The following is an 18,878-nucleotide window of genomic DNA, read 5'->3' on the forward strand; positions in this document are numbered from 1 at the left end:
ATATGAGGGCCAGTGACACTGCCCTCTACAGCTAAGATGCTGAACAACAGTTCAACCTGGAGCTGGGCTGCCATGAATCCCCGGCGATGGCGTAGGCTGCAGCCTCTGCTGCAGTGGGTTGCCATGGGCTACTGTGTGTAGCCAGCAGCCAGCGTGAGCGGCCAGCAGCCGCTGTGAGCGGCTGGCCAGCCACTCACGGTAGCTTATGGCAACCCACTGCAGCAGGGGCTGCAGCCTACACTGTCGCCGGTGACTCACGGCAGCCCAGCTCCAGGTTGAGCTGTTGTTCACCATCTTAGCTGTAGAGGGCAGTGTCATTGGCCCTCATGTGGGATCTGAACCGGGGCCCTGCTGCTCAGAGCTGGTGTCCTAATACAGCTCTTAACCAACGCACCATTTGGCTGGCCCTATGGGGGATATTTTTTAAAAAGCTGATTTCATAAAACAGAATGGTGGTTTCCAGGGGCTTGGGGAGGGGGAAATGAGGAGATGTAGGCCAAAGGGTACAAACTTGCAATTATAGGAAGAATAAGTTCTGAGTATCTAACAACAGAGTTAACTATAATTAGTATATTATATACTTGAGAACTGCTGAGAGTAGATCTTAAGCATTCTCACTTTTTTAAAAAAAAAGTTAACTGTGAGGTTATGGATGTGTTAATTATCTTGATCTTGGTAATCATTCCATAATGTATATGTATATCAAAACATCACATTGTACCCTTTACATATATACAATTATATTTGTCAATTATTCCCCAATAAAGCTGGGAGGAGGGTGGATGGCATGGTATCAAATATTGAAAAGAGGCCAAGTAAGAAAGGGTCTGAAGCATCCTTTGGGCTTGGCAATTGGACACCCATTAAAGTGAAAGGGTTGCATACCAGTTTTAGACGATCGACTTATTAGGGCTAAAAGTGATTTTTAGTGTTGTTGTGGGACCCCAGTAGGTTCACAGAGCTATAGTGAAGAAGAACGGGACTAGGAGGTCAAATATGTCAACCTAGAATCTAGTTCCAGCTTTACTATTAACTAGCTGTATGTCCTTGGTTGGGTAGGTCAGTTAACATTGAAGAGCCTCAGTTTCTGCAAAGTAGGAATAATACCTTGTATATACCTCATACATTTATAAGATGCATGTGAAACACTGTAAAAGTACTTTTTAAATTGTAAGATAGATTGTACTTCTGAAGTTTTATTGACTCTGTTCTCATACTTATTAATAAGGCAGGTGATATTGAGTTAAGGCTAAGAATTTTGGGGGCTTATGGAAATGAGCCACTGATGTATCCAGGACCTACAAAATCAACACCTTGGTGGATTTTTTTTCTTAATGTTTTTTTGCGGGGTGGTGGTGGTGGGGAACAGTGTGTTTTTCCAGGACCTATCAGCTCCAAATCAAGTAGTTGTTTCAGTCTAGTTGTGGGGGGCACAGCTCAGCAGCCCATGCGGGGATGGAACTGGCAGCCTTGGTGTTGTGAGCACTGCGCTCTAACCAGCTGAGCTAACTGGATTTTAATAACCAAGAATAAATAGCTCTTGCATAGAAGAGCTATGATATTGCATGGCCTCATTTAACACGTTCATCATGATGTTTTGTTAATCTTTGATTTCTAATGTTTGTCTTTCTACTTTTGCCGTTAAAAGCCAGAAAACACTTTCTACGTCTTCGATTCAAAATGAAATTCCAAAGAAAAAATCCAAGTTTGAGTCAGTCACAACCAATGGAGACAGGTGAGCCATTTGAAATGCATACACAGTTCCTGAAACAGGAATATATTTTAGGATGTGCCTTGGAGCTAGTCTATGGTTGTCAGTGAACCTCTTAGGGGCACTACGCTAGCTACTGGTATCCCTTAAACAAGCAGTACTGATATTTTTTTTTATAAATTTAATATTGTCATTAAAAGACAAGAGCATTTAATTGGATTTAATAGCAGTCGAATTCTTTAGTCCACAAATAACTCTCCACACTAATTCTAAGAAGTCAACTGCAGGATGGTTTGCAATGTGATCTGTGCCTAAAGCCTCCTCCAGGCATTGCAGGAGTCAGTCTTGACAGGCAGAGCAGAGGCAAGTTGGAGTTAAGGCAGTATTGCTCAGTCTGAGGGATGATCCCTGCTTCCTTAGTCTGCAGAAAGATAGCCCAGTGCAGACACTGGATCAGGAGAGAATGAGATGCATTTAAATATTTTTGTTTCATTTTAAGCCTGTCTAAATGCATATTTTTATTCCTTTCATCTCTCCTTCTCAGCAATGCTTCCTCTTACGAGCTGCTTTGTCCTAATACCCGGAGTGTCCCGTCCATGTTGGTGCAGTGGATTGCTTCCCAACAGAGTCTTGGGGCCAACCATTTTTTTGTTCCTCCAGGGACCAGCATCCTGAAGTGAGACCACCTGATACACTCTTCCCTAAAATCCTTGCAATCATTTCCATTCTGAAAACTCCTTCCAATCTCAGTTCGCCCTCCTAGCCAGTGGTGCATTTGGGAGCAGACCAGCATATAAGTTTAACAGGGCTAAATTTTATTGAGAATATTTAGGGGAGTATAAAGCATCTGTGAACTTGACTCTTTCCTGTTACCTTCTTCATCAGCTTGATTTCAGACTCTGCAGGGTGTCTTTTTAACTATTAGTATCACTGATTTTAATCTTTATTAATTCAGCCTCCTGGAAATACTTAACTTAGATAATCAGATTACAGAGGGGAAGGAATCATAAAGCCTATCTTTCTGGTCAGCTTTACCGTTCTCTGAGCAACTAGCCTGGCCATTCCAAAGAAAGTAGCTGTCGCACAGATTCTCCCATCACCTCTGTCAGGTTCATGATCCTGCAGAACGACTTCAAGGAGTGAACCTTTCTGAATGCCCTGCTTTTATAAAGGCCTAAGCCAGGACCCACAGCCGTTAGGTTCATCATTTCTGTTTTGTGTTCACTTATGACCCAGGCTGTGTTTGAATGACTTGGAAAAAGCTTACTTATATTCTTTAGTTTAACCAACCAGTCTTTAAAGTTTGCCTTCTTTTAGCTTATTTTGTTCTTGAGATACTGCCACTATTCTTGGCTGTCCATTGCTATGAATACTCCAAGCGAAAAACTTACGCTTTCTGTTCAGTGTTTTATTGCACCTGGTCATCAGCGGTGATTGTTTTCCTCAAGTAGGATACTGATCCTTAAAACTTAGGTGCATGGCCTTTCATAATGTCCTCTGGAAAAGACCTTAAAATACCATTTTTCTTCTTGAAATGTACATGCTAATTTAAAAAAATAGTTTACCCTACTAACTTGGAAATTTGGAAAATTTTTCTGCTGCCACAAAAATTATTCTCATACATTCTACAAGTTCCATTCGAATGTTCCTGCGTTAGTAATCTGAGCACTGTATTCCTCTTGTTTGCATTTCTTTCTTTTAAAAGTTCATAGCACAAGGTAAATTACATTTACCCTTTTCTGTTTTACTTTTTATTTATGTCTTTTTCTTTTTTGTCATTTTGAAAACATTCTAACAAGGGTTTGTTTTTGTTTTTGTTTTGTTTTGTTTTTTAAAAATTTTTATTGGGGAATTGGGGGATGGGAACAGCGCTGGGGAATTGGGGGAAGGGGAACAGATAAGTTGCTGTTGTTCTTCAGTCTAGTTGTGGAGGACGTTGCTTCCATCATTGCACCATCATTGCGCTCTTCCCGGATGAGGCAGATCAGTCACTGGCTTCTGGACGGCCGCTCACNGCGGCTGCTGGCCGCTCACGCTGGCTGCTGGCTACACACGGTAGCCCATGGCAACCCACTGCAGCAGGGGCTGCAGCCTACGCCGCAGTTGACTCACGGCAGCCCAGCTCCATGTTGAGCTGTTGTTCAGCATCTTAGCTGTAGAGGGCAGTGTCACTGGCCCTCATATGTGGGATTTGAACCTGGGCCCTCTGACGTCCCAAGCCAGCTCTTAACCAACACGCCGCAGGCCGGCCCAGGCTTTGTTTTTTTGACAGACCTTTTTTAATGTCCTATAAACCGAAACTTTTTTATGAATATCTATCTTGAATTCAATTTTGTACCAAATATTACCTATCTATTGTAGTTGCTTTCCAGTTTTTAATTAATCACAATCCACTTTCCTGGCTCCACTTTTGAAATAATCCATATAGTTTATGGATTTATGTTCCTATTTTTTCAGTTTACTGCCTCATGTCTTCTTCAGGTTGCTCTCTAACAGTTTCCATTGGCCTTTCTATACTACCACATTTTCCTCTCTTAATTCATTTTTAAAATATTGAGGCATATTTGAATATTTTTTCTCCTTTTCTTCTTTAATCATTAGCCTTTTCATATTGTATAGAGAGAATGCATTATACATTACTTTAATTACTTAAGGGTTTTTTTGTTTTTTTTTAATAAAACCATTTCTCTAATGGTTTTATACTTATAAAATGCCTCTTCTTTCTTTCTTTCTTTCTTTCTTTCTTTCTTTTTTTTTTAGGATCCTGTTCACAGCCTCCCTCTTATATTTTCTAGTTTGTTGAAATTGTAACAAAAACTTTTCAATTTGAGGAAAATCTGAGTTCATTTCTAGCTTTCTTTCCATGAGAAAATACACCAGCTACCTTTTGATCATATTTGTTTATTGTTCTCTTGGCAATTAAAAAGCACTGTCAACGATGGGTGACACCCAGATACACCTTGTGGTTTACTGTTTCTAAAGGACATTCTTTTCCTGGTAGTTTTATTTTATTCTCCATCTGAAATATGCCTGAAAGATTAGACTTACTCTGTGTGGTCTTTAAGGACAGACCCAGGACCAATGGGTAGGAATGACAGGGAGGCAGTTTTGGGCTCAACCCAGGGAAGATTGTTCTTATATTAAAAGCTTTTGGAAAAGGCAAGACTCCCTGGAGAAAATAGTGAGTTCCCTGTCATTGGAGGTTTTTGCAAAGAAACTAGATCCAATTTTCTGCCTTGCTAACCTATGAGCTTTCATTTTGATTCCCATCAGTTCTTATTAATCAGAAGTTAGAGAGTTAGGAAGGTTAGGCCCTAACACAGGATAGACACGACTGGTTTTATCAACAGTTTATTGGTATGGGAAGAATCCTCCCTCTCTCAAGAAACAGGTAGTGCAGAGGCTTAGGAGCTTTCAGGACAACCAGAAGTTGTTTATACTAGCCCATTACTCCATTTCATTCGTCGCTCTATTTATGGGTTTAGACAGATTCTGTTGGGTTGAGGAAAGACAGTCCCTTGGCAGGCATTGAAACTAGTGGAGACTGTTGGGGCCTGTCAATATTTTCTCCTGCATGCCTTATTTTATTATTTTGCATTTAGTCTTTGTTACCCAGTAATTCTGCATGTTCATCAGTTATGAAAGCATTGGTCCATTCTTCTGACATTCTTCTCATATGCTTCATGTAGACTGAGGGGCAATATTCTTACCAATGGATTATGTCTCCCCATTCTAGCCATAGAAATGTTTGACTTGGTAACTATCAGGAAGTTTGTCCAGTGGTTCGGCTTGCTATTTGGAGTTTCCAGCTGTGTAGAGAAATGCTGGTTATTAGATGTGGTTTAAGATACAGGAAAGAAAGAACAGCGAGGGCGAACTAGAATTATTGCTCTAGTGATATAGGGAGTTGGGAATCAGTATTCCAGTGTCTGCTTAGGAAAAACAGATTTGCATTTTACTTTCAAGGTTGCCCTGGGAAAAGTAAAGAGCCTTCCTTTGGGACGTCTCCAGAGAAGGGCAGGATTTGACCCTCTTGGCAGTGATTCCTTAACTTCTTTTAGATCTAAGACACCTCTGACCAGCCAGTTGAAGCTGTGGATCCTCACCCTAGAAACAACCCATTGTGTACATATAATTGTACACAGAATTGTATATACAGTTTCAGTGGGTTACAGATTCCCCGAAACTGGTCCTGGTTAGGAGACTCCACTGAAAGGACCAAGTTCACCTGGCAGCCTAACAAAATGAGGCGCTCAGGTCCTGTTATGGGGAGGAATCTGTTGAAAACCCCGGTTGTGATGTGACGCGGGAGTTTGCCTTCTCTTTGTTCCTTTCTTAACTAAATGCCACATAATTCTTGATATTGGAAGTGGCAATCAGTAGGCCAATTGGAGTATGGGGGAAGTTGACTTCCTTCCAATTAATTTCATCTTCTTTTAATCCTTTTTAAAAAGGACTGACTGCTCCTGGGGTGGAATGTAGCAGCTTCTCAGCAGCTGTACCACGCCACAGTGTTTGGGTGCAGAATACAAAGAACCAAAAGACGAGTTCTATAAGGAACATTTAAGAAAAACGCATGCACTTACAATTGATCATTAATCCAGATTCTAGGGAAAATCTCTAATCACAAAAAATGATGACTGTGTCACCCATAAATAATTGGGGATCTTCAGTGAAGCTAAAAGAGAATATCCTTGGCTCTTGTGAAATTAGTCCTGAATGTGAGAGAAGGTGCTGCAGGAATGCTGCAGGTTGTGGCTTTGGTTGGTATAGTTACCTGATGACCACCTTGCCTGTTCAGTTTATTGCTGGGAATTCAAATAGTTACTCCTGCCCTTGAGCTTGTAGTCGAGTGACTTATGATGTGTCCTCAGATAGAAAAAAAGTTTATCCATCCAAGTTAACAATTTGTTTTTTCCTCTCCATTTTCCCCTTCAGCTTCTCCCCAGACCTTGCTCTGGACTCACCAGGCACTGACCACTTTGTCATCATTGCCCAACTGAAGGAAGAAGTAGCCACTCTGAAGAAAATGCTGCATCAAAAGGATCAAATGATTTTAGAGAAAGAGAAGAAGGTATGGTGTAGTTAATGCCTCTCAGGCCAGGTGATGTGAGGGTAAGATATGTGGGGTAGGGCATGATGCTAATATTTAACTGATATTTGTTGGGTACTTACCGTTGATGCTTTGAGAGAGATCCGGTGGTAAGGTTGGGATATCCTCGGGAGAGGCCTGCTGTCTGCCAAGATAACTCATGGCATGGTATTACCGTAAAGAATCCACCTCAGTCAAATGGGTCTAGAAAGTTGATTTTTCTCAGTATTTGGAGGGAGCTCCCACTTCTCAGGGAGAACTCATGTTAATCAAGCTTACAGAGATGATGTATAAAACCACAATGCTCCTTCTTGATCACAGTGGGGCACGTAACTGAGTACTATTCTTAGTATGAGCTTCTTTGGAAGGTTGTAATCAGAAAGTGCTGAATGAGCATGCAGTTGGGACAAGAGGAGGTAGTTACATAATTGCAATTTTTAATGCTCTCAGGCTAAGAGAACCTGATGCTTCCATCTCTATTATTGGGATGGCCATGTCTGTGGGACGGTAATACTCACAATATGTGGGCCAGGTCTCCCTCCTCCCTGGACCATGTTCAGGTAGGCCTTCCTTCATGACTTGCATCACTTTGCTTCCATGGCTGACAACTCCCTTTCTGAGTGATCCACTCTTTAAACTCGTTAATCTTCAGTAAAGTTGTATTCTGGCCTAAGAGCCATCCTCCCTCTTTAAGGGAACTTTTTACATCCTTGTTCTGAGTCATGTCTAGTTATTTCTTATTTCCAGGTTCTTAGAAACTGTCTCATTTTTGCCTTAGTATATTAATAATGCTGATAATAGTAGCTAACTTCTATTGGATGCTTTCTATGTGCCTGACTCTAAGTGCTTTATATGTATTAACTCATTTATTCTCATAATCCTTTGAGGTAGGAATTATTATCCTCATCATTTCATAGATTACAAGTGCCTCCAATATTTTTCCTCTTAGGGTTCTTCAGTCTCTTCAACTAACTGGTTTTTCCCCCGAGGCTGTAGGTTGTCTTGTGCCAAGTTTAGAATGCTGTGATTCATTCCAGTGGCTAACAAAGACATTTATAACATTAAAACTGTCACGTGCTTTCTTTCAGTCTAATTTCGACCTCATTTTACAGATGAGAAAATGGACCCAAGGAAAGTAAATGACATGTCCAATTCACACATGTGAATGGCAGAACAAAGGAATGAACTCAAGTCTTTCTGACCATACTGTTCTTTCTACTGTGCTATGCGTCCTTCTTCCAGTAAGATGGAGATTCATGGGAAGAGTTTACTTTACACTTTACTATTAATACATGGCTATCAGATAAAAGTGGATTTAAGTATATTTTCTTCATGCACTAGAGCAGAATGACACATAAAAGGACTTTTGCACAATAGAGACAAAATGAACACTTGTTTCTCCTGCTTTGTAAAGTGAGGATTTTAAAAGGAGCAAAGACAAATGGTAGATTGTTCCTATAACTTTCAGGATCGAAGTCAGTCCTTGGCTTGGAATGCAGGCTCCTTTGCGTCCTGCTGCCTGTCTAGCCTCATCTGCCGCTCTCTGCTCATCAGTCCATTTGAACAAGCTCTGCATTATCTTGCCCTCTCTGCCTATACCCATGCCGGTCCCTTTGCTTGGGTGCCCTTCTCTTTCCCTCATGTTCCGGTGCTGCTTGTACCTTAAAACTCAGCTCACATATCATTTTTCTAATTTAAGTATTTCTTCTCTGTGCTCCTTGAATAGCTTGGCAGTAGAAGGCGGCCTGGGGTTTGAATTCTAGCTCTGCCATTTGCTGATATATATGATCTTGGCCATGTTACTTAACCCTTTCTAAGGCCTGGTTTTCTCATCTATAAAATGTAAAGAATAGTATTACTCCCCTCGGGTTAACAGTATTGAATGAAGTAATATAATATTTGCCTTAATGTTTGCCTGGAACAGGGTAAAAATTCAGTAAGTGACAGCAGCTATTATTTTCATGGCTTCCCTCAAACCATCAGTCAAATTGCATTATAATCACTGATTTATTTGGATGTGGGTATTAGGAGGTTTACATGAAATCTTTAAAACCTGCTAGTGGCTAAGTATCAGAAATACTATTTCAGATTTTGTGTAATTTTCAGGAAATCTTTGGAAAAAATAGGATTTGGAATTCCCTGACTTCAATTTAGGTGTAGCTCTTTAAGAGAGCCCTGGATTTCATTAATTTGGGGAACCATTTAGCTCTCTGGTACCAAAACATTTTTCATGGCACAGAAATTTCTTCTGGTCACTCTGCCTTTTTCCCCTCAGATCACAGAGTTAAAGGCTGATTTTCAGTACCAAGAATCTCAGATGAGAGCCAAAATGAACCAAATGGAGAAAACCCACAAAGAAGTCACAGAACAATTGCAGGTGACTCTGCTTATTTTATGTGGTAACTCATGTGTATTTAGTTGATTGTATTTTAAGCGATCATCTTTTAGATTTCTTTATTCTCAAAGTATTGACCAATCACAGTAATCTACATTATAGCTGTCTTTTATTGTTTCACTCTTAGATGTGTTCTGATCTTTTCTCCTCAAAAACAGTCGAATTCATAAATGTGTTCTTTGATTTTGGATAAGCCAGATGTGACCCCAGATATCTGAATCATGAGTTCTGTTTATCCAGTACATTAAAGCGCTCCATGGTTGGTTTGTGTTGCATAAAGCATCCTTTTGTAACAGTGGATCCCAGAAGACTGAAGTACACTGATTCACCCCCAGCAAATACTTTCTTTCTCCTGAACCGAGCCCTAGAGCCAGCCTTCTGTTGTTTTCTACCTCTGGAATCTGTTCATGTTTTCCTGACCCTCTACATTGTCTGCCTTAGCATCTGCACGAGAAACATATCTTATCCTATTAAAATATCCTTCTAGCACTGATTTTTTTCTTCTTTTTTTAAGGCCAAAAACAGAGAGCTCCTGAAGCAAGCAGCTGCCTTGTCCAAGAGCAAGAAGTCCGAGAAGTCAGGAGCTATAACCTCTCCGTGAGAGACCACAGGAGGCTTCGAGCAACAACGAATGGATTCCTGGGTTAGGGTTGGCGACTCGGCTGTTCCCTGGGAACTGCAAGCTTTCTTAAGAAATTTCTATTTTATTACAGTTATCCTTGTGTGATTGCAGTGGGCTGAATGGGAACACCTGGTTTGTGCTGTGTTATGGCTGCATGCTTGAATGTTTGGGGTTTTAAGCTCTCTCGCTCTTTCACGCTCCCAATCCTCTCCCCCTTCCCTGTTTCCCTCACCTTTACTTAGTACTACTAGCTTTGTCTCTGTCTCGGTACTACTCGGTTTTCTTTTCGTCTTTTTTTTTTTTTTGTGGTGGTTACTACTCAGTGAGTGTTATGTGCAGAATGATTTTTTTTTTTTTTGGTCTATCATTGCATCCTGCCATACCCATGAGCAAATAGTTTGGCATTAATTCCATATCACTGCCACCCTCTGAACTTTGAAAACTGCCACCTTAAGACTTGGTACAATGGACGAGGCTTTCTCTCTCCAGTAAACCTTTTGCTTCAGGGTATACTCTTGGGTTTTTTTCCAGGTATATTATGTATGAACTTTGTACTATGTATAGCCAGAGTTTTATTTATTTTTTAAAAAAAGAAACTTTCTTGATAAAGGAATAATGGTAGCCTAGCTTGTTCTTGTAAAAGTGATGCCTCTTTAAAAAAAAAAAGTCCTACTCTCATTTTTAGTAAAAGAATCAGTTTTCTTTCTCGTTACCTTGGTAACAAGGTAAAAGAATTAATTTTCTTTCTTGTTACCTTGGAGTCTTAAAAACTGATTGTTAAGGTGAAACAATTCAATGCATAAGTATGGAGTTAAGTGCCTTTTGGAAGGTTTCTTGGAAGAGCATTTAAGATGATACTTAAGGGAGGTAGCAAAGATTTGAGCAGTCTGTCTTTATAAGTAAGGGCAGAAAAAAAGGTTGTCCAGGTTGTACTGGACACTTTCCTCCCCTCCCCTTTCCTGGTGGTTTTATGTGACTAATTTTTAAATTCTCACACTGCCACTTCTTTTTTTTAAAAAAAACAATACCCTTTACTTGCTTCTACCAGTTGTCATACTGGGCCATTGTTAGAGAACATTTTTTTTTTTTTTACATGAGCAGATTAAAAATCGGATAACATTTGAACTACAGATCATTTTACAGGTCAGTACAAGCTGCTCAAGTATGAACTCTGAGTCTGATGGGAAGAAATTATATCATTGGCCCTTGTCCCCACTTCTCACCCACTCCAGCCTGGACACTCCCTGCTTTTAATAGACATGTGTTGAAAACAGGTGCTTCTCAGAAGCAGCTTGGCCTTTGCCAGAATTTTTCTTGTCCCGTTTTCCCTTCTTGACCCAGTAGGCACATTGATTTAGTTTTCTAGGAGAGGGGATAAATTGGCATTTCTAGCCATACTCTCAGGTCCTCTTTGCAATGTTTGTGAAAGATATTAGAGCTGTGTCGTGTGCCATGAAACAGTAAAACCACCTACCTGGGAATCATTTATCAGGGGGTACTCGAGGTAATTATAAGGGCAGATGACATTTGTACCTCAGTCTACCAAAATTGTAGCAGTAAGTTTAACTTGCTAGGCATTTCCTAGAAGCAGATGCTTCTAAGTTGTGATAGCATTGTCACAAGTGGAACCATGCACATAATGGGACAGAGATGTGGAAATGGGTGGCTTCCTTCTGATAGAGAAACAATGGACCATGTTGCTTCTATATCACTCTAGTAGGGGATGTAATTTTCCCGTCTAAGCAGGAGAAAGGGCAGTGCTAAGTAGTTTTATAACTTTTTGAATGAGAAGCTTTTAGGTACAGACAAACTGTCAGACAATATTTTTCAGATGCATATATGTTGACTGTGGGGAAAAGATTGTGAAAAACGTTGCAGTCATGGTTTTTGTTTGTTTGTTTAATTTTCAAGACTCGAGAAATTCTGTTACATGGAGTGACTATAAAAACACATACGTACTTAGTTTTATACTAAATCTTTTTTTAAGGTCTTGGCATTTAATATAAAGCAAATCCATGCATTTTCTAACTTTCCACAAGCTCTAAAAAAGGGAAGAAAGAAACCTCAGTCTTGAAATTTTGGTTTTTAAAAATCATGACACTGTTTTACCATGAAATTGAGTAGCTAACTTTTGGTAATACCTTTTGTTTATTTGTATGTTTGTAATAATGGACATTTTAAAACACAGGAATGTGTTGGTTTGTACAGACTTTGACAAATGTGTGTTAATAAAAATTCATATTGACTCAAGTATAATTGTTGGTGTTTTTTTTCATTGATTTCTTGCTGGTTCACCAATAAACATATATCCCCTTCAACCTAGAAAACAGTGAGTTTGTCTTGCTTGTCGACTTATGAAATTAAAAGCCTAACTGCTTTTAGGGAGTTTTATATCCACAGAGAATAAACTCATTCTCTTTCTTTCTGTGATTTTATTTATGCGGTTTAAATGCTTGTTTTATTATAAACACTATGCTAGGCAATGAGGATACAGCAGTGAAGAAAACCAACAGTTACTGTTCTCATGGGGCTTCCATTTAGTGGAATATTGGACAACACCATTGTTTCTTTTTGTCCAATATTCTTTTTTTTATGCATTTTTTTTTAAAGATTTTTTTTTAAATTGGGATTTGGGGGATGGGAACAGTGCTGGGGAATTGGGGGAAGGGGAACAGACAAGTTGCTGTCCTTTTGTTCTTCAGTCTAATTGTGGAGGATGTTGCTTCACTGGCCCAAGTTGGCACCATCATTGCACTCTTCCCAGGCGAGGCGGATCAGTCCCTGGTTTCTGGACGGCTGCTCACTGTGGCTGCTGGACGCTCATGCTAGCTGCTGGCTACACACGGTAGCCCATGGCAACCCACTGCAGCAGGGGCTGCAGCCTAGCGGTCACCGGCGACTCACAACAGCCCAGCTCCAGGTTGAGCTATTGTTCAGCATCTTAGCTGTGGAGGGCAGTGTCACTGGCCCTCATATGTGGGATCCGAACCAGGGCCCTCTGGCGTCCCAAGCCAGCTCTTAACCCACATGCCACTCGGCTGGCCCCACCATTGTTTATTGATTTTATAGTTATCATTATTTAAAATATAATACAGGATGAATCTTAATAAGGTATGAGTGAAAGGTTTTTGAGATGTCATCTTAAGGAGAAGAATATTAATTTGAAAGCTTGGTGCTAGTAGGTTTTAAAATTAATAACAGGTGCCTTACAGAGATTGTCATTGTCATATCCTGGTCATTTTGTAGACTCAGTGACAACTGATTTTCTCTAAACAAATTGAAGATAGTTTTATTTTGTAGGTTCTATGGTCTGAATGTTTGTGTTTTCCCCAGAATTCATATGTAGAAATCCTAACCCCCAAACATGATAGTATTAGGAGGTGGGGCCTTCCGGAGGTGCTTAGGCTCTGCCCTCATGAATGGAATTAGTTCCTTTTTAATGGAGGCACCAGAGAGGCTCCCTTGCACCTTCTACCACATGAGGACGCAGCCAGAGGTGCTGGCTGTGAATTAGAAAAAGGGCCCTTACTATAATGCAAACCTGCTGGCATCTTTATCTTGGACTTTTCAGCCTCCAGAACTGGGAGAAATTTATCTTGTTTATAAGCCACCTAGCCTGTGATATTTTGTTAAACAGCAGTCCAAACAGACTAAGACAGTGAGCTATGTTTATGACCACTTTTATTGTGTGCATCATCAAATTATACATTTATTCAGTCTTAAAAAACACTATATGGGAAGAATATAGTATAGTATAGAGAGAGACATCTTCTAAGTTCTTCAGGGAGGTTCAACCATTCTAAATAACCCTCAAAGTAGTTTAGCAGATTTTGGTTCCATCTTCTGCAATTTAAGACCCAGTGTTACCTGCAGTATAGCTATCCTCAACTGACAAGCCAGCAAGATCTTGGAGGAGGGGCTATTTTGGGGAAAACTGTAAGGAGTTACAGGGTGTTCTGATGATTATTCCTGCATAACAAACCACCCCAATATTTAGTGGCTTAAAACAACCATTTAAATATGCCAATTAGACCCTATTGGTTAAGAATTTGGACAGTACACTGTCCAAATGTGTAGCTACCCTACACATTTGCATATACGTCTTTATATGAACATGTTCTCACTTTTGGGTAAAAACCTAGGAATGGGATTGTTGGATTGCTGGATTGTACGGTAAATTTATGTTTAATGCTATAAGAAACTGCCAAAATGTTTTCCAAAGTGGTTGTACAGTTTTGCATTCCCACTAATAATGATAATTTTTTAGGCCTGGATTTTATTTTATTTTTTAAATTTAATTAATTTTGAAATATTTTTTGGGAATCAATGTTTTTCCAGGACCCATCAGCTCCAAGTCAAGTAGTTGTTTCCATCTAGTTGTACTATTTTGTGCTCTATAGCACTACTGTTGATGGACAGTTGTTTCCAGTTTGGAACTAGTAAAAAATAAATGCTGTTCTGGCCTTCTTCATAATAGCTCCAAACTGGAAATAATCTGAATGTCTATCAGTAAGAGAATGGATAATCAAATTGTAGTATATTCACATGATAAAATACTACTCAGCAATAAAAAGGACCAAACCACTGATATATGTAACATCATGGATAAATCTCAAAAAACATCACTAATTGAAACAAGCCAAATACTGAAGAATACATAAAATATGATTTCATCACTATGAAATCCAAGAATAATCAAAACTAATCTGTAGTGATAAAAATCAGAAAGTGATTTCTGGGGATAAGTGGAATTAATTAGAAAGCATAGCTCGAGGAAAATTTCTGGGATGGTAATGAAAATGTTCCATGTCTTGGTTTGGGTGGTAGTAACATGGGTATATACCAAGTATCAAAATTCATTGATTTGAACACTTACTATCTATGCATTCTATTGTGTGTCAATTATAACTCAATAAAAATTAATACAGAAAAATGCCATTTAGTCCTAAAAAATGCTATTATGAACATTCCTATACTTGGTTTTTGGAACACATATGTAGGCATATCTGTTGATTGTATAGTTAGGAGTAGAATTGCTGGGTCATAGAATATGTGTGAATCACGGCTCTGCAACTTTATATCTGTATGACATTGAGCAAGTACGCAGAACCTCTAGAGAACACAAGTTTCCTTATCTGTTACCAAGGAATTAATCTTACCTTGACGGGGTGCAAACCATGAAAATTGTTTTTGTCAATTAACAAAAAGACATAATGCTGAAAAACATTCTCTAAAACCACAGATTTTCAGGAAATTTGCTAATTGAAATATCAGAATGGAATATTCTGCTCTTTCCTGGAGGATCTGAGTTACTTTGACACAGAGAAGCAGCCTCAATTTTCCAACCCACTTGCAAAGCTTCAGATAAGGGGTTTCCAGGTACAACATTCCACACTTATCTTCATGTAGTTTCCAAGGAAACAGGATCTTGAGTCCTCTTATCAACTCAGGCCTGATGAGAATCCCTTTACACATAGCCTGGTATGCTTTTAGGCTATATCAAAACACCACATCTTTTCCCCAAATCCTAGAATAACTATCTCTTCCTGGGCTTGGCGGGATGCCCCATGACTCCTCTGGTGTGCAGTCTCCCTTGCAGCATTAAGCTAATAAACCTAACTTTGTCAGGCCACAGGAGTTCTTTATCACATGGCCCTTATCTTGGGGATTACTGATAAATATTTGTACATTTTGTTCACATTGCCTGGGGAGGCATTTAAGAAATGGTAGTTATTTTTAATTATTCATGTATAAATTCAGTAAATGTTCATTTGCCATCTAGTATTTGCAAGGTACAAATGTATCGCTATGAGAGAGAGCACAAGATAGCACAAGGCACAGATGGAAAACCACTTTTAATTTTAGATAGAGAAAGAAAACAACAATAATCACTGTCTTCGGTTGCTAAGAGAAAAATACCTTTACTGAACTTCACTTTACATAGAATAAAGTATAAATGAAAACATTCTCAAGACTATTTTATAGGTAAAAAAAGTACAATTTACATGATTTGCCACAAGATTTGCCATAAAACTGTGGATGCTAAGAAATGGTAGGGCTTTAACCAGAATGAGCACCCCCAAATGTCATCTGTCTCTTTCTATAGAGAAAAAAATGCTGTTATAAATGCTCCAACAAAAAATAGAGATAGACTGGCTTACAAAAGCTCTTAAGTCTGAATGCAGGCTCATTCAACCATTTGGGGTCCCCTCCCACGCAGGCAAGCAGCTTCCTTTCTTTACCGTTCCCCAGAGATTGCAAAGCAGGCTGGGGTGGGGTGGAGAGCACAGGAAACAAACCTTGACAGTTCCCCTTCACTCCTCCCTACCTTGATCTCTCAAACCCATGTCTTTCCATTTACCGTAAGCTCACAAAATGCAGTCTTCTAAGAGAACATTGAGGTCATACGCTTCAAATTACTTAAGGAAATTATTTTTAAAACTCGAGGGTCTAGTTCTCCAAGAAATACTGGTTTGGGATATAGATGAAGAGGCTATTTGGGAGGGATTTAAATGGAGAATGAATTTTGGAATATGAGAATACGTCTTAGGAAAGTACAGATGATGATGGAGTTAGCTTAGTGTTTGGGTTTTACAGTCAGATCTCAGAAAAGCAAATTAACCTCTGTGGGCTTAATTTTCTCAATTGTCAAAGGAAAAAGAATAACGCTTACTTTGGTCAGTTACTTTATTTCAACGTTTAAAAAATCGATTGTTCATTATTCTGAAGGTAAAAATATAGTTAGAACACCGTCCCTTGCTGTGAAAGAGCTCATGAATAATTGAATTGCAGTGAGGCTTCACATATAGTACGTGATAATCTTCCTTTTCTTTTTATTTTATTGTTTGATTAGAAGAGGGGTGGAATGAGAAATGAAAGTGGTTTGTAAATCATAAAAGTGCTCCGCTACTAACAAAGAGGTAGATGATAAAAGCAGAGTGAAGAATTTCAGAAATTTGGTTACGGATCTGAGTTTCAACGTTGTCGAATACTCCCATATTTGGGCCTGAATTCTCAGAATAGAACAGAATAGGATGTTAGGGCTGAGATCATCTGGTACAATTTTATGCTAATCGAAAATTCTTGCCTACTGTCACCGTATCATGGCGAGAAACAACATCGCCACCCCAGTTCCACCAATCCCAGCTTCATCGGTGTGACGTCATGCCCCGCCCCGCATCCCCAAGGCTCAGGGCGTCCAGTCTCTAAGCTACCGACCCAGGTCCTAGTTGCAGCGGCGCAGGCGCACTGTGAGGCAGAGCGGGGAGGACGCTTGCGCGCTGCGTGGGGGCGGTGCTAGTGCGCACGCAGCCTCGGCCCCGTCCCTGCCCTTTTTCTTCCCGGTTTCCCCGTCAGCCTGCGGTCCGGTTCGGTAGCTGCTTCCGGTAGGACCGCGGTGCAGGGCGAGTAGGTCTCAGCTCTTCGTCATGTCCTACGGACCCTTAGACATGTACCGGAACCCGGGGCCCTCGGGGCCCCAGCTCCGGGACTTCAGCAGCATCATCCAGACTTGCAGCGGCAACATCCAGCGGATCAGCCAAGCCAGTGAGCCAGGGGACAGAGCTGGGGGGCGGGGTTCGTCCTGGGGACAGGCCTGGGTGAGGCTGCCGGGACGCGGAGCTCGGCTGGGGCTGGGGCTGCGGCCACACCTGAGGCCGTCTCGGCCTTTCCACTCTGGAGGCGGCAAGCTGAGTCTGTCAAGGCCGGGCTCCTCTGAGGGTCCCGAGCCCTAGCTGGAAGCTCGAGTCTCTTCTTAGGAGTTATGCCCTCACTGTGTTGGGGCATAATAGCAGCCCTGACAGCCCCAGGGTGGGAGGGGGTATGTGTGTCACCCCGAGAGCAGTGAGTAAGTTGACTTGGCGCAGTGGTCAGTCGAGTATTTCCTGTCATCTGCCTACTCCCACCCCACCCCCGCCCCCACCTCTCTTTCCTCTTTGGCCAGTTTGCATCGGGAGTTGTTTACTGATGTAGACTTGAGGTTTACATTCTGCTCAGCTTCTGGCTCCTTGGAAATCAGCAGCTTTCAATTAAGGGAAGTGGAGCATGGATGTGTTTGGATGACTTAATACACAGTTCTTCCTTTAATGAACTTGGAAGTCAGATACAGTGACTTGTATTTGAGGGATAAAATGACCTCTGTTTTAATAAAGAGAATTCACCGAAAACATTTCAATTTACATTATTTTGTCTTTTGTAACAAAAGATTTGCATGTATTTTTGTTTTCCAAGCTGATGAAGGTTTTGTTTTCCTTCCCTGTTTAGCTGCTCTTGAACACATCTGATACAGAGAAGCTCAGGGACTTGGCCATAATCACGTAGCAAGTAAGAGGTGGTAGAGCTGGTGGTGGATTTCAGAAGGTCATTGCTTGTCTTGAAATTCTGTCCCCACCAGTAGGGTCTGAGTGAGTGGCCGAATGAGTCGAGTACAGGCTGTTTCTTGTGCCTGAGAATCAGCTCCAAGCCTTTTATCAGCAGGTCAGCAGCAGCAACTTTACTTGGAAAAATGGTCATGATCATCCTTGTTGTTTATTATTACTGTTTTTGTGAACTTGGCTGTACTTTGTTAATAGGTAGAACTAGTTGGTCCTGAATTACAATTATGTTCTACATTTTAAAGAACAATCTATCACTTTGCTTTTAAACTTAAATACGCATACATAATGTAGAATTTGAGTGGCAGGAAGTTTCTGATGGGAAGAGATGATTTGAAAGTGGAAAGAATATGTGGCCTGTTAAATCCAGAAATTAAAAAAAAATTAATGGACTACTGGTTAGAAAATATAGTACTTTGTGTTCCAGTTATTTTTGTGTGTGTGAGGGAGCTGTAATCCATGTTAGATCAGAAAATTGTGGTTCAAGGCTAGAAGTTCTGTTAAGGCTAAATCTAATTTTAATGTCTATTTGTAAAATCATTCTACATATATTTGAGTATCAGGCCATGTAGTAAGTACTATAGGAACTGCATGGATTGTTTCAAAAGGGTTTCTGTGGAGTACACAATAATTGAAATATAAAGTTGAAAGGGATCAGTGCTATAGAAGAGGTATAAGTAACATGT

At 40.3% G+C, this 18,878-nt stretch overlaps 2 protein-coding genes across 3 annotated transcripts in view; both read left to right on the top strand.

Annotated features, from left to right (window-relative positions):
- Positions 1-11,770, top strand: part of FAM76A (family with sequence similarity 76 member A) — a 23,702-nt gene extending 11,932 nt beyond the window's left edge. The window contains exons 6-10 of one of the 2 annotated variants that reach the window (XM_019650270.1): positions 1,649-1,735; positions 2,256-2,387; positions 6,650-6,785; positions 9,079-9,180; positions 9,713-11,770. In XM_019650270.1, coding sequence (XP_019505815.1) covers positions 1,649-1,735; positions 2,256-2,387; positions 6,650-6,785; positions 9,079-9,180; positions 9,713-9,799 — 544 coding nt within the window. In that variant the 3' untranslated portion in view covers positions 9,800-11,770. The remainder of the gene's footprint in view (positions 1-1,648; positions 1,736-2,255; positions 2,388-6,649; positions 6,786-9,078; positions 9,181-9,712) is intronic. The other variant, XM_019650271.1, reaches the window with a different exon arrangement.
- A 5,337-nt stretch (positions 11,771-17,107) lies between these two features.
- STX12 (syntaxin 12) overlaps positions 17,108-18,878 on the top strand; it is a 32,813-nt gene continuing 31,042 nt past the window's right edge. Inside the window, exon 1 of the mRNA XM_019650176.1 lies at positions 17,108-17,365. Within this exon, the coding sequence (XP_019505721.1) occupies positions 17,248-17,365 (118 nt within the window). The 5' untranslated portion in view covers positions 17,108-17,247. The remainder of the gene's footprint in view (positions 17,366-18,878) is intronic.

Source organism: Hipposideros armiger, unplaced genomic scaffold (genome assembly GCF_001890085.2).
Source record: "Hipposideros armiger isolate ML-2016 unplaced genomic scaffold, ASM189008v1 scaffold_138, whole genome shotgun sequence".
NCBI lineage: Eukaryota > Metazoa > Chordata > Mammalia > Chiroptera > Hipposideridae > Hipposideros > Hipposideros armiger.